At 47.9% G+C, this 13717-nt stretch overlaps 1 protein-coding gene across 2 annotated transcripts in view; it reads left to right on the top strand.

Annotated features, from left to right (window-relative positions):
- Positions 1–25: 25 nt before the first annotated feature.
- MORN5 (MORN repeat containing 5) overlaps positions 26–13717 on the top strand; it is a 34149-nt gene continuing 20457 nt past the window's right edge. Inside the window, exons 1-4 of one of the 2 annotated variants that reach the window (XM_068988087.1) lie at positions 26–72; positions 3327–3474; positions 5141–5252; positions 9071–9202. In XM_068988087.1, the coding sequence (XP_068844188.1) occupies positions 26–72; positions 3327–3474; positions 5141–5252; positions 9071–9202 (439 nt within the window). Of the gene's footprint in view, positions 73–3326; positions 3475–5140; positions 5253–9070; positions 9203–13717 lie in introns of those variants that run through there. The other variant, XM_068988089.1, reaches the window with a different exon arrangement.

Below are 13717 nucleotides of genomic sequence, written 5' to 3'. Positions count from 1 at the left end.
AGACTGGAAGCTAGAGGCAGGCGCCATGGAGTACACCGGGAGCCAATATATTGGGGAATTTGTAGATGGCAGGTAAGGGCTTCGTTTGATTCACTACGTCCTTGAACATCCGTGACTGGAAAAAGACGGCGGTCTTTTTGTCCCTGCAAAGGGCTTTGTATCAGACGCTTTCTCAAATTTTTTCCCTTTTAAACTTCAGGACAACTCTTTTAGATCGGAATGTTTATTCCCATTTTACAGTTAAGGTAAATGAGATCCCCAGAGAAGTGAAGTAACTTGTTCAAGGACATATATTCTAATTAACAGCAGAGCTGAGATACATCCATTCCATATATATATGTGTGTCTGCTATCTGCCAGTATTAGGTACAGGGATAAGAATATTAAAACTGTCAAGATCCTTGCTCTCATGCAGCTTTTTGTCTAGTTAGCATATTGCCAACAAACAGAGAAGATAATTTCAGATAGTGGCTTTGCTTGAATCTTCCCTCCTCACAGCAGCCCTATGAGATAGATACCCCCACTATACAGATGGAAGAAGTGAGGCACAAAGTAGTTACATAACATGCCCAAAGTCACCTAGTTGGCATTTGACAGAGCAGAGATGAAAACTAGGTCTGCCTCCAGAGCCCATGATCTTTCTATTATAGAGTCTTGCTGCTGAGCCCCTGCAGAGGATGCATCTAGTTGGAACAATCCCAGAAGGCTTCATGGAGGAGATAATATTTGAAATGGGCCCTGAAGGTTGAGTAGGATCTAGGTGGTTGGAGATGCAAGGTGAAGAATATTTTCAGGCAGAGGGAAACAGCATGAGCAATAGCTCAGAGGGCTTATATATGAAGGAGAGAGCAAGCAGTTCAGTCTGGCTGGAGTGTAGGATGTGCCTAGGGGAGAGTGGGAACCCAAGCTGGACAAGGTGGAGTCTGTGCTCTGGTGTAGAGAGATCTGAATACTCTGTACAATTCTGTGGGTGTGAGGAGCCATGGATAGACCCTTGGTATTGCTGGATATTAGGAAATCTAATTTATTTCATCTCTGTATTCCTCCTCATAGTGCGTATGTCTGGTAGGCACTCAGTAAATGTTAGCCACATGAATGAATAAGAGAATGAATGACTGACTGAATAATATTTGAGATATGGTCATCATACCCTTGTTAAGGATTAACATCTTTATTATAAAGGAGCTCTTTTTGTTCTTTTAAATTTACTTTGAATTTAAAATGAAGGCTGATTACCTTTGTTTTCTTTGTTTTTTTTGGCTATGATGCATGGCTTGTGGGATCTTAGTTCCCCAACCAGAGATTGAACCTGGCCCTCAGCAGTGAGAGCGCAGAGTCCTAGCCACTGGACTGCTAGGGAATTCTAAGACTTTTTGGCCTGAATGATAAAAGAAAAATGGAAGCGGAGGAGGAAAGGAGGGGGAGGAGAAAAGGAAGGATGGAAAGAGGGAGGGAGTGAGGGAGAGTGGAGGTAGGGAGAGCAGATCAGAGCCCATTGCTGTTGTCCCAGTAAAAGGCAGCAGGACCCTGGGCCAAGGCAGAAGCAGTAGGGCTGTGGTAGAGAAAAAATGTAGAAGTTTGGGGATTTCATTGCCAGGACCTGGCAACCGATTGGCTCCTGGTCCCACTCAGAGACTGCTTTCAGTCCAGCCCAGAGCCCAGCTCCAGGCTTTGAGCCTGGAGATTGAGAACACTGAGGATGATCCGCTTTGGGAGAGGAGAAGATAAGTTCTGTTTGGGGTGGGCTGGAGTTGTCTGTAGGTGGTCTGAACAATAACATCCAAGTTACATTAAAAAAAAATAGGGGAGATGTCAAATTTCAGAGATGCGTTTAGATGGAGACTGTGTTTAGAAATAACAGATATAATCTCAAGCAAAGAGGTAGAGGGATGAAGACGAGTTCTCTCTCCTTCTATGTCTTGCAGCAAAATAAAAGCAAATTAGTTTTTAAGCTCTTCTGCTATAGTTTCATAGCCGTTAATGCAGTAATTTTGCAGAAGTGTCATTATCCCTATTTTACAGATGAGAAACTCAGGCTTAGAGAGGTAGAAGTCATACAAGACATAGAGAAGTGGGGCCAGGCCTGGACTCCAGGCCTGCCTGTCTCAGAAGCTGTGCTTAACCACAGTGCTCTCCTGTTTGGGGCCTGTGTATGGCAGCAAATTCTGTTACCCACTCAGTAGGTTCACTAGTTCTTCTGTTTCCTTCATTCTTTACTTAGTAGATGTTCCCCAGCACCTCTTTAAGAAAGAGCATGTTTCCAGGAGCTGAGAATACCAAGGTCTTCCTTTCAAGTAGCTTGATTACAAAGGAGAGATGAACTGTACAATTATGATACAAGGCAGAAAGTGCTAGGCATCCAACAGAAGTACAAACAAAACCAAAAGTAAGTTTAGAGTTAGGAGAGATGAATTCCAGCCAGTGGGGAAAAACAGAGAAGGCACGAATGAATGACTGAAAACATGTTTCTTAAGCTCTCACTATATATCAGGCCCTTTACTAGGAAAAGTGTTATTAGTATCTGGGTTCATCTTGGGCATTAATCTCAGCCATTTCCCCTGTGAAGCAAGTGGTCATCTGGTCCAGGCAGTACCCTGCCCCTTGCTCCCATAGGGGCCTATCTTCCCCTGCAGAGCACTGATCAAGCATTGTGCAGTTATTTAGCTGTGTCCGTCACTAGACTGTGAGCCCGTCAAGGACAAGGACTGCATCTGCCTTGGACGCTGTTGTGTCTATAGTTTTGCATCCAATAGAGTAGACTCAGCAAGGTGCCTGGCATATAGCAGGTGTTCTATAAGTATTTGTTGGAATAAAGGAAGGAAGGAAAACAGAGGCTTAGGAAAGTCTCCAAGATGGTACATCTAGGAGATGATGAAGTGAGACTAAATTCTTGTTTCCTCAGGTCCATACTTTTCCCAGTTTCATACTTGGGGTGCTGTGGGCATGGGTGGGCTGGTTGTGGGGAATGGAGAAGACCCGGAATCAGCTCCAAGAAAGCCTGGTCCCTGTCTCTGCTTCACAGTGCTTGCTGTGTGGCTTTGAGCACATTGTTTCCCTCTCTGGGCCTCCAGAGGGGGCCTTCCATGGGCAGCATGAACCCGGGACAGCCCCTACTTGAGAGCGAGGGAGAACAATAGACCAACTTTTGCATTCCCTTCAACACACAGCCCCTCTTACTTTGAGCTCTAAGGGGAACATTTTTGCTTCTGAACAGAATAGTGCAGGGACAATTACATCTGGGGACCCTGAGGTGCTGGCTCTCATGCACCCCTACCTCTGACCCTCCAGTTCCCATGAGGGTTCAGTGACTTCTTTTTGTCCTTACAGGATGGAGGGTGATGCCGAATACATCCTCCCAACTGAAACAAAATATGTTGGGGAAATGAAGGACGGCATGTTTCATGGCCAAGGAACCTTGTACTTCCCCAATGGGAGCCGATTTGATGCGGTTTGGGAGAAAGGGTTGGTTGTAAAGGTAATCAGGTGGGGAGGGGAAAGCCTCAGATGGGAAGAGCCCCCAACAGGCACCCTGCTCTCCCCTCTGCTGCCCTCTTCTCCTGCCTCTTGATCTCCAGAGCTCTGGAATCTTCTCCCTATCTATCCAGAAGACCCCTGGAGACGCCATAATGAGTCTGAATCCTCTTATGCCACCAACTGTGTGACCTTGGGCCCATGACCTACCCTTTCTGAGACTCCTGTTTCTTATCTGTACACTGAGGACAATAATTGTATTAGTATCATATTGCTGCTTTAACGAATTACTGTCAATTCAGTGCCTTCAAATGACAGAAACTTGTTTTCTTTTAGTTCTGGACATCAGAAGTCTAAAACAGGCCAGCACTGCTGCATTCCTTCTGGAGGCTATGTGGGAGGATCCACTTCCTTGACTTTTCCAGCTCGTGGAAGCTGCATGCATTCCCTGGCTCATGGCCATGCCTCCCTCTGATCTTCACTTCCGTCATCACATCTCCTTTCCCTCTGCTTTTGTCATCGTCTCGTCTTCTATCCCTCTGGCCCTCTTGCTTCCCTTTTAAGAGAACCCCTATGATTACACTGGACCCATATAGATAATCCAGGATAATCTCCCCACTTCAAGATCCTTAATTCAATCCCACCTGCAGAGTCTCTTTTGCCATGTAAGGTTAACATTCGTAGGCTCAATGATTAGACGTGGACATCTCTGGGGGACTGCAAGTCTGCCGGCCACAAGAGTACGAGGGATCTCGTTAGGATGGTTATGAAAATAAATGAGGCGGTGTGTGTGAGTACTCTACTCAGTACCTGGCACACAGTAGGCACTCAGTAAGTGCTAACTCCACCATTATAATCAGATGACTTATCAGTCATCTAAATCAAGTGTTCTTAGCCTTGGATTTGTGGGCCAGAGATGGAATTCGGGATGTCAGTGAAATCTCCTGATTTATATACAAAAGCCTTTGTGCATATGGAGCTCAAATTTCCCCAGAGAAAGAATCTATAACTTTTAAGGGTTTCATTATGGGTGGGTACAGGGGCTGGCTCATAACCTAAAAAAAGGTTGAGAAACACTCCTTGCTTTTCAGCTTGGAGAATCTAAGCCCCAGGAAAGGGATGTGACTTACCCAAGGTCACCCTGTGAATTAATAGTATTGGAATTTCCACCCATGTTTCCTGATGCCCAGGCCAATGCAATGTGTACATCCTGAGGCTTCCTTTAGCACTAAGGCAGCAAAAGACGAATGTACATGTTTGGACAAAGAGCCGTGACTGAGGGCCCTGACCTTTCTAGCCATGATAACAATAAAAGAATAATAGTAACAGTTATTGAGTGTTTGTTACATGCCAGCCCTACGCTAAATGCTCTTCATGCACTATCTCACTGAATCTCATTGAATCAGTTCTGTTAAACATACAGCATGATTTTCCAACTGAATGGAGGAGGAAACCGAGGGCCACCAAGGGTAGGTTTTCTGCCCAAGGTCACACAGTGAGCTGGACACACAACTCAGGACTTAACAATCATGCCTCCCAGTCACCACAGCTGTAGCAGCTGTGATAGTGATCACTTCAAGGAAAACACCATCCTTTCCTTTGACTTCCATCCTTCTTGGCAAGTGGGCTGTGGCTTCCGCAGACCCACATGTGTGCACCTCATCTTCCAGGGCACATACACCTTCTCGGACGGCCTGCAGTATAACACTGAGAACTGGCATTACTGTGACAGCTACGATCGGAGGTTTTACACCGAGATCTGCTACGGCTTGAAGCCTGCAGGTACCCAGGCATCCTCACTTCCCTTCACACTCAGATGGAAAGGGAGATGAAAGATGGATCTAAAGAAGTGGGTTGGGTCCCTTTGAAGTAACCCACCCAAAGGAGAGGAGAGAGGAGCAGGACCGCAGGATTCGACCAAGTTCCAGAGCCAGAAAGACCAGTCCTCAAATCTCAGATCCCCTGTAGCAGCCAGGGACCAAGGGCAGTGCACTCACCTCTCTGAGCCTCAGTTTCTCCCCATGCAAAATGGGACAATAGCTTCATTTACCTTACAAGTCTTAGAAATACGATCACACGTGTAAAGTGTTCGTAGCAGCGTCTTGCATGCACAGTAGGTGCGTGGTACACCTCAGCTGCCGTTATGCATCAGATCAGCTGCAACACTGACGTGGGGGAGCCCTGATGGACCGTGTGCTCCGTGTATCGGGGGCTGGGTGAGGCTTTCTGTCATCTCTGTCACACCGAATCTCCAGATGACCCTGCCATGTCAGCTTCCTAGTCCCATGTCACAGAGGAAGAAGCTGAGGCCGTGGAGCTCAAGCATGTTTCGAGTGGCAGAGCTCGCATGGGAGCCCATGTCTTCCTCTCTGAGGTCCCTACATCACATTGCCTCCCTGCAAAAATCAAGTTCCTTCACAGAGGGGGACCCTAGGGCCTAGAGTCTGTGTCCAGAGAGTGGCAGCTTCAGGGGCTCCTCTGTGTTTCTGAGACTCGTGTGAGGTCAGCTGAACCTCAAGAGGCAAGATTTAGGCACAGCCCAGACTATATGCTTCCCTGGTGGCTCAGAGGTTAAAGCGTCTGCCTGCAATATGGGAGACCTGGGTTCGATCCCTGGGTTGGGAAGATCCCCTGGAGAAGGAAAGGGCAGCCCACTCCAGTACTCTTGCCTGGAGAATGCCATGGATGGAAGAGCCTGGTAGGCTACAGTCCACGGGGTCGCAAAGAGTCAGACATAACTGAGCTACTTCACTAGTCTAGACAATATAGCCAAATATGGGGAAGTGACTTGTAAACTGTAAAAAAAAAAAAATCCTAACTAGAGGTAGTATGGTGGCATTGACAGAGCAGAGAGCTGGAAGGTCGGGGTTGGAGTCCCCACATTCCCCTCAATCGCTGGATGAGCCTGGGGAGCTCAACCTCCCCAAGGACAGAAACCTCCAGAAAGCACTTGGTGTTGGGGTCCAGATGCCCTGAGTGCAGACTCTGGCTTTGTCGGGTGAGCCGCCTCCTCTCTCTTGGCTTCCCTGACACCTCACCCTCCCACTTTCTTCCTGTCCCATCTCCTTGGCAGCTTCCCCCCTGCCCCAGTTATGAATCCTGGGGTTTACCACAGCTCTCTGGCTTAGGCCCTCTTCTGTTTCCGTTCTGTATCTTCTCCCTACAAGCTGATTCACAGCTAAGCCTTCATCTGTTGTTCAGTCGCTCAGTTGTGTCTGATGCTTCGTGACCCCATGGACCATAGCACATCAGGCCTCCCTGTGCCTCACTGTCTCCCTGAGTTTGCTCAGACTCATGTCCACTGAGCTGGTGATGCCATCCAGCCATCCCATCCTCTGTTGTCCTCTTCTTTTGCCTTCATTTAATTGAAATCAAAATCCGTGAGCCTCAGATTTCTGCATCCCGTGTCCCCAACACCTCCATTGGGTCGTCGCTCAACTTGTCTGCACTAAGTTCATTACCCTGCCCACCAGCCCACTGACCCCCAGGACTGCTGCCCTGGAGACCATCACTCCCACCCCACCCCCACCCCCACATAAGCCTAATCCTGACTCCTTCCTCCATAAGTGTGCAATCCATCACCAGGTCCTATGGATTCTGCCTCTAAATATATCCATTCATTTGTTTATTAAACAGATATTTACTGAGTATCTCCATGGGCCAAGCTGAGCTTCTTCATCCTCTTTCATTGTTATTGTTCAGTTGCTAAGTCATGTCTGACTCTTTGCAACCCCATGGACTGCAGCACATCAGGCTTCCCTGTCCACCACCAACTCCCAGAGTTTGCTCAAACTCACGTCCATTGAGCTGGTGATGCCACCCAACCATCTCATCCTCTGTCGCCCCCTTCTCCTCCTGCCCTCAATCTTTCCCAGAATCAGGGTCTTTTCCAGTGAGTCGGCTGTTCACATCAGGTGGCCATCCTATCCCTTCTGCACTATTCCAGACCTTCACCCTCTCACCTTCTTTACCTGAACTCTTGAGATCCACACTGGACCCCCTCTGGGCCATTCTCCCCTCCGTGCTCACTTCCATCTCTGAAAACCATGGATCTGATGGCCACCAGCCCCCCACCCCCACACAGCCTCTAGTGCCTCCTCATTACCCTGAAAGTGAGACTCCATGCTCTTAAAACGACTGGTGTTCTCCAGCTCCCGTGAGGTCCCCAGCCTCACCCCTTGCTCTCTGCCCTTCTCGGATGTTCTCTCTGCTCCCTCACCATGCTTGCTCTCTGTTCCTCAAAGAGACCGTGCTCTTTCCTGCCAGTCCCCCTCCTTCCTGGAATGCTCTAACCCTTCACTTCACCCAGATAGCTCCTTCCCATCCTTCAGGTCTGAGCTTAATGCCCCTTTCTTGGGGCTCTTCCTTGAATTCCCAGACCAAGTAAGGGCTCCCCATCACCGAGCAGCCATGATCCCCTCCCCGAGCTCTGTCACAAGGGTCTGTCTTCCTGAGCTGGCTGTGAGCTCTTGGAGGGCAAAGGCTCTGTGTCCCCAGTGTCCGAGCACATTGTCTGGTGCATAGTAGGTGTTCAATGGAGAGTTATTATCAGACAGGAATAATAGTACTGACATCACAATGGGAGGTGATGGGGTGCACTTAGGGTAGGTACAGCAATGACCTTCACAGACGCTTCCTGAGCACACTCCCTGTGGCAGCTACCGGCTGGATCCTGGGAGAACGAGAGCTATGAGGACACAGTCTGTGCTTTCAGAGAGCTGCCAGTCTGATGCCACTGAAGAACCTTGTAAATGATTCCTCGTGGGGTAGTGATTACTTGGTCACAGGCTCTTCACCCCAACTGAAACCTGTAGGCCAAGAGCTCCTGGCCTTGGGCCCTCAGCATTCACACAGCACAGGTTTTGCTAAATCAGGCCTCTGTCTCGAGGCGGTGCACAAATTTCCCGCAGCCTCACCTTCTCCTTCAGGGGCCCACTGAAGTACTCACTTCCTTCCCAAATCACCCTGCACACCTCTCTGAAGGTGCCCCCTCTAAGCCTCGGGGGCAGGCTTTGCTGGAGGTGGGGAGGCTTAAGGCTACCCTTCCCCTCTCTGGGCATCAGTGAGATGGGCTTTGGCAGGAGGCTTCAGGGAGAGAATGGCTGTGAAGTGCTCAGCGTGGAGTGTAACCCTCAACCCATAGTGGCCTAGCTTATCTTGGTTAACCAACCTCAAAGCACAGCTCTGGGCAGGACCCTGAGCCGTGAGCATGGTACGGTGCTTGGAGCATCCCCCTCAGTCCAGAGGACAGGGAATTACAGAGAACACAGATAAGAGGAAACCAGGAAGTTCCTTCTTCCAACCTTACCGCTTTTCTCAGGCTTCAGCTTCTAAGAGAGATGACACACAGGAGTCATGACCTTAAAGGTACACTGACTCTTCTTTTCCTCCTGGTAGTTCCCGTGTCCCCAGTCCTGGGAGACGGTGCCCGGGTCCTCTTCTCCCCTGACATTAGCAGCTTAATTTATAGGGCTGGAGTTTTATATATAGCAGTGTGTATATATAGTAATACACACACACACACACACACACACACACACACACATATATATATCAATCCCAGTCTCCTAATTCATCCCACTCCCTGATATCCTTTCAAGGTATCTCTCAACTCACCAATATGGACCCACCTAGAAAGATCCCTCCAGGCTGTTACGACTGTGGAGATGGCTTCTATAATCCAAACACGAGGATAGTCAAGGACTATAAATATCGCTTTCTGAGAAATGCAGGTATGTTTATTCCAAACTCTGTGGCATATGTTTTCTCCTCTCTCATCACACATAGGTTTGTGCACACGTGTGCACACACATACATGCATTTAGTGGGAAAGAAGCTTCTGCCGATGAAAGACAAAACTTGGTCGTGTGAGTGTTTCACTCTTTGGAATCCTCATGGCTGACAAGCCTATACCTAGTCATAGAGTGGGGCAGAGGATGTGAGAGGTCTAACTGTGACAGCTTATAAGTGTAGCACTGAAAGGATTCAAATACCCATCTTTACATGTTTCCCTGCAGCTAATGAGTGCTTGCTGTATGCCAGACACCGCTTAGTCTGGGCACCAAAGCAGGGCAAAACTAGTCACAAACCCCTTCCTCATGGGGCTTCTCGTTGTTCAGTTGCCCAGTCATGTCCAACTCTTTGTTTGGCAAACAGCAGACAAGTACTACAAACAGGTAATTGTATCATGGAATAAGCACAATGAATGGGAAAAAGTGGCCCTAGATGAAGGGTAAGGGTGGCAGAGAAGGGGGTGGGGTGCCAGAGAGATGGAAGCGATGCTGTGGGAGCACAAAGAAGTGGTACCTAACCCAGAACCAGACATCCTAAGAAGGATTCAAGAAGGAAACAGCCAACTTGAGATCCAAAAAACGATGGGGCGTTGACCCCAAGGTGTGGGGAAAGGGTTTCCAGCCAGAGGAACAGCACAGGTAAAGGCCTGGAAAGTGAGTGGTGCCACGTGGTCCAGGAAGCCTGCTCTTCAAGCAGGGGAGTACCTTGGAGAATCCAGAACCTCAGTCTGGTGAGTGAACTCAAGCTGATCAGACTGAGGACTGATTTACAGTGACCAAACTTGCAAGAGATCAGTGTACAAATAAGAATGAGAATATTTTCCTCTAACACCATGATTTCTAACCTTTCTCTTTTCTAGAGTCACAGTTCCACTAGGAATAACAAAATCTATGAACCCTCCCTCTCAAAAAGTGCCCACATATGCACACATACAAATATACATGTGTACACACATACTATTTTGCACATGGTTTAAGGGGTTGATGGTTCCTCTAAATATCCTGGTCAAGAAACCCTACTGTGTACCGTGAAAGAAACTGCCAGGTAGACCTGAAGGCCTGGGTTGGCTGATGAGGGTCTCCACTTCCTGCAGGGAAATTTATTTAGTAATTCAATGAAATGGTTGGATGGCATCACCAACTCAATGGACATGGGTTTAAGAAAACTCCAGGAGATAGTGAAGGATAGGGAAGCCCAGAGTGCTGCAGTCCACGGAGTCGCAAAGAGTCAGACGTGACTTAGCAACTGAACAACAATTCCATGATGATCAGAAATTTGCTTTGCAGTGCTGAAATAAGTACAAAGGGAATTGTCAGCTGATGTTGTAGCTGAATCCTGGAGCTAAGATACCCCTCACCCACTGGGTGCTCTTGGGGAACATGGCAAATGCTTGCACTCCAAGTCCCTGGCACTTTTCTCTAATGACTTCCATCTTCCACGAACAGAGTGTATTGTGTGCACGCATGCATCCATGCTCAGCCATGTCCGACTCTTTGCGACCCCATGGACTGTAGCCCACCAGTCTCCTCTGTTCATGGGATTTTCTAGCAAGAATACCGGAGTAGGTTGCCATTTCTTCCTCCAGGGGATGAGTGTACTATGTAGAACGCTAATTCTGCTGGATGTTACTAGGCTCCCCTAAAGTTTCTTGATCAAATAAAATAAGGAGATACTGAGTTAAGTAGAACTCAACAATTATACTTGCTGAAGGGCTTCTCGGGGCCTGTAATATGCTGGTATACTTGGTAGTTGTCCTTCCAGACCCTTATTTCAATTGTGATGAAATACTCTCACTTATGTAAGGAAATGCTTACCGTCTGTCTCTCCAGCTAGAGGCTAAGATCCCTGAGAGCAGGAACTCTGTCTTCTTGTCTCCACTTGTACTAGTCAGAGTCGAGTCAGAAAACAAAGAAAATTAACATCAAAAATTGATTAAATAAGTTTTGGAGAACTAAAAAAGCAAAACAAAGACATTGGGGTATGAGAAAGTAGTTGCAAGAAGCAGTTATCACCTCAACACTGGGGGGCAGGGGAAGAGATTGGGTTATTAGAATATAGGTTGCTGGAGGCACTCCCCACCAGAAGCTATAATTCAGACCTCTGAGGAGCAGGCACTGCCCAGTGGGGTCTCTGGAAAGAAAGTGATGATGCCGATTCTAGGAGTGTGGGGAGAGCTGGAAATTTGACATGAAAGGCCATTGCTGAGACACTGACCGGAACAGCAAGCAAAACAGGAAAGAGCATGTTCCCCCCGCTCCGGCTGCCTCACCGCATCTGACTGGGGACCAGCTGGCAAAGGAGAAATGACCTCCATGGGGTCCCAGTCCCGGCATCGCCAAGCAGGGTGTGGAAAGGTATGTTTGGAGCTGAGAGTCAGTAGCTTCATAACTGGCACCATCCGCTGCTTTCTGTTGCTCAGCATCCAGACGCACTGTACTCTGCTGCAGAGATAAACACGTTTGTGCTTTTTTGTGTGAGAAGTTCCAACCACCCTTCCTATTCATACAGAGGCTCCCACCTTCTCCTCTAAAAAGAGGAGACCTGAAACCAGTGGACATCGTGTCTGTCTTTGATTGATATTATCCTTTGACAGTCCTGCCTAATCTACAGCCTACACATCACTGCCAAGACTCTTTCTATAAAATATTAAGGAAAAAAGAGGAAAGAAAGAAATTAGTTAATGAAAGCACATACATAGATGAATAAGTGATATAGATACACATAAACATACAAGCAAGGAAGAAAAGCTGTACCGTTGACACAGTCCTCTTTCCATAACTGATCGTGTATGCATACTAAGTTCAATTCAGTCGTGTTAGATTCTTTGTGACGCTATGGCCTGTAGCCTGCCAGGCTCCTCTGTCCATAAGTTTCTCCAGGCAAGAATACTGGAGTGGGTTGCCATGCCCGCCTTCAGGGGATCTTCCCAACCCAGGGATCAAACCCTCATCTCTTATGTCTCAGGCTTTGGCAGGCGGCTGGGTTCTTTACCACTAGTGTCACCTGGGAAGCTCAACTGGCCATGAGGCTGTAGTTAATATTTACAAATTCCTTCTTCCATTATAAATTCCACATTCCATTTGCTTTCGGCCCGCATTTCAGTCGATCTGGTGTTCTAACTGGTAGGGCAACCCAAATCTTCATTCTTGAGGGTTCTGAATCCCTGCTGGTCCTGCCTTTTTTGCTTGTTTAGTTGGTTGGTTTCGTTTTCATTCATTTTTACCATTGGCAGTGGAAGAACTAAGAATTGCCCTAGAGAGCCCTCTTGGGTTCCATGCAGCATCCCCTTTCCCCAGCTCTGTAGCAGCAACCCCGTTCCCCAACCCCACCCCCGGCAATCGAGACCCATCACTCCAGCCAGAAATGTATTCCCCTTCTTTGCCTGTTATTTTGGTGGCCTAAGGAGCAAAGCGGCCAGGTGGCTGTTCCCACTTCCAATTCAGTTGAATCATCATTGTATCACATGGTGAGGCCATTTCTTCTTGAGAATGGAAACCGTTTGATCAATAACATTCAAAGTTACAGAAAAAAGGAAGCAAAAAAAATCTCCTTAAAACCTGGCATACTGCTACAGCCCCGGCACCATGCACGGACCCAGGCACGTAGTAGGTGTTCATTAACTGTGTACGAAACAGATAAATCAAGGAATGAATGTGTACTGTCAGTCTCTACCAGGGAGATATAGGTATACCATTTCCAAAAATTGTTTGACTAATTGTAAAATTAGTTGGGAGATGGGGCAGCAGGGAGAAATTCTCTAGAACCAGAGTTCTGGGGAATTCTGTGTTAGCATAATCTTTCTTTGGTCGTGATACAATAAACTGGTACACAGACTAGTGGAGGAGACAGACCCAGAAACACCTAATCACAGTAGAATGTGATGTGTGCCCTGCAGGAGGGGATGGTGGCGGGGGGTGGGAGGGAGGAATTGATCACCTGGCCCAGATGGAGGGTATCAGTCAGGAAAAAGGTCCCAGAAGTGATGGGTCCTAAAGAATGAGTAGGGGTGTCATAAATAGGACTGTTGGGGAAGGGCATTCCAGGCAGAGGGAACAGCGTGGGCAAAGACACAGAGGCATGAAAATGCATGATGTGACTGGGAAACAGAAATTGTGGTTCCCAGAGTCCTTTATCCTGGTGTAGAGTCCGCCGGCCAATGTAGAAGGCTCGGGTTCAATCCCTGGGTTGGGAAGATTCCCCTGCAGAAGGAAATGGCAATGCACTCTACTATTCTTGCCTGGAAAAATCCCATGGACAGAGGAGCCTGGCAGGCTACACAGTCCATGGGGTCACAAGAGTCAGGCATGACTTAGCAACTAAACCACCACCACCCATGGGAAACCTAAAGAAGAGCAGACAGGTGCAGCGGGGTTGGGAAGAGTGTTAAAGACAGAGAGAACAGCATGTGCGAAGGGTTAGAGATGGGGAGACTGATGCACATCGAAGAGGCTGCA

The sequence above is a fragment of the Capricornis sumatraensis genome, chromosome 1 (genome assembly GCF_032405125.1).
Source record: "Capricornis sumatraensis isolate serow.1 chromosome 1, serow.2, whole genome shotgun sequence".
Classification (NCBI taxonomy): domain Eukaryota; kingdom Metazoa; phylum Chordata; class Mammalia; order Artiodactyla; family Bovidae; genus Capricornis; species Capricornis sumatraensis.
This window is presented reverse-complemented; position numbering and strand designations above follow the sequence as displayed.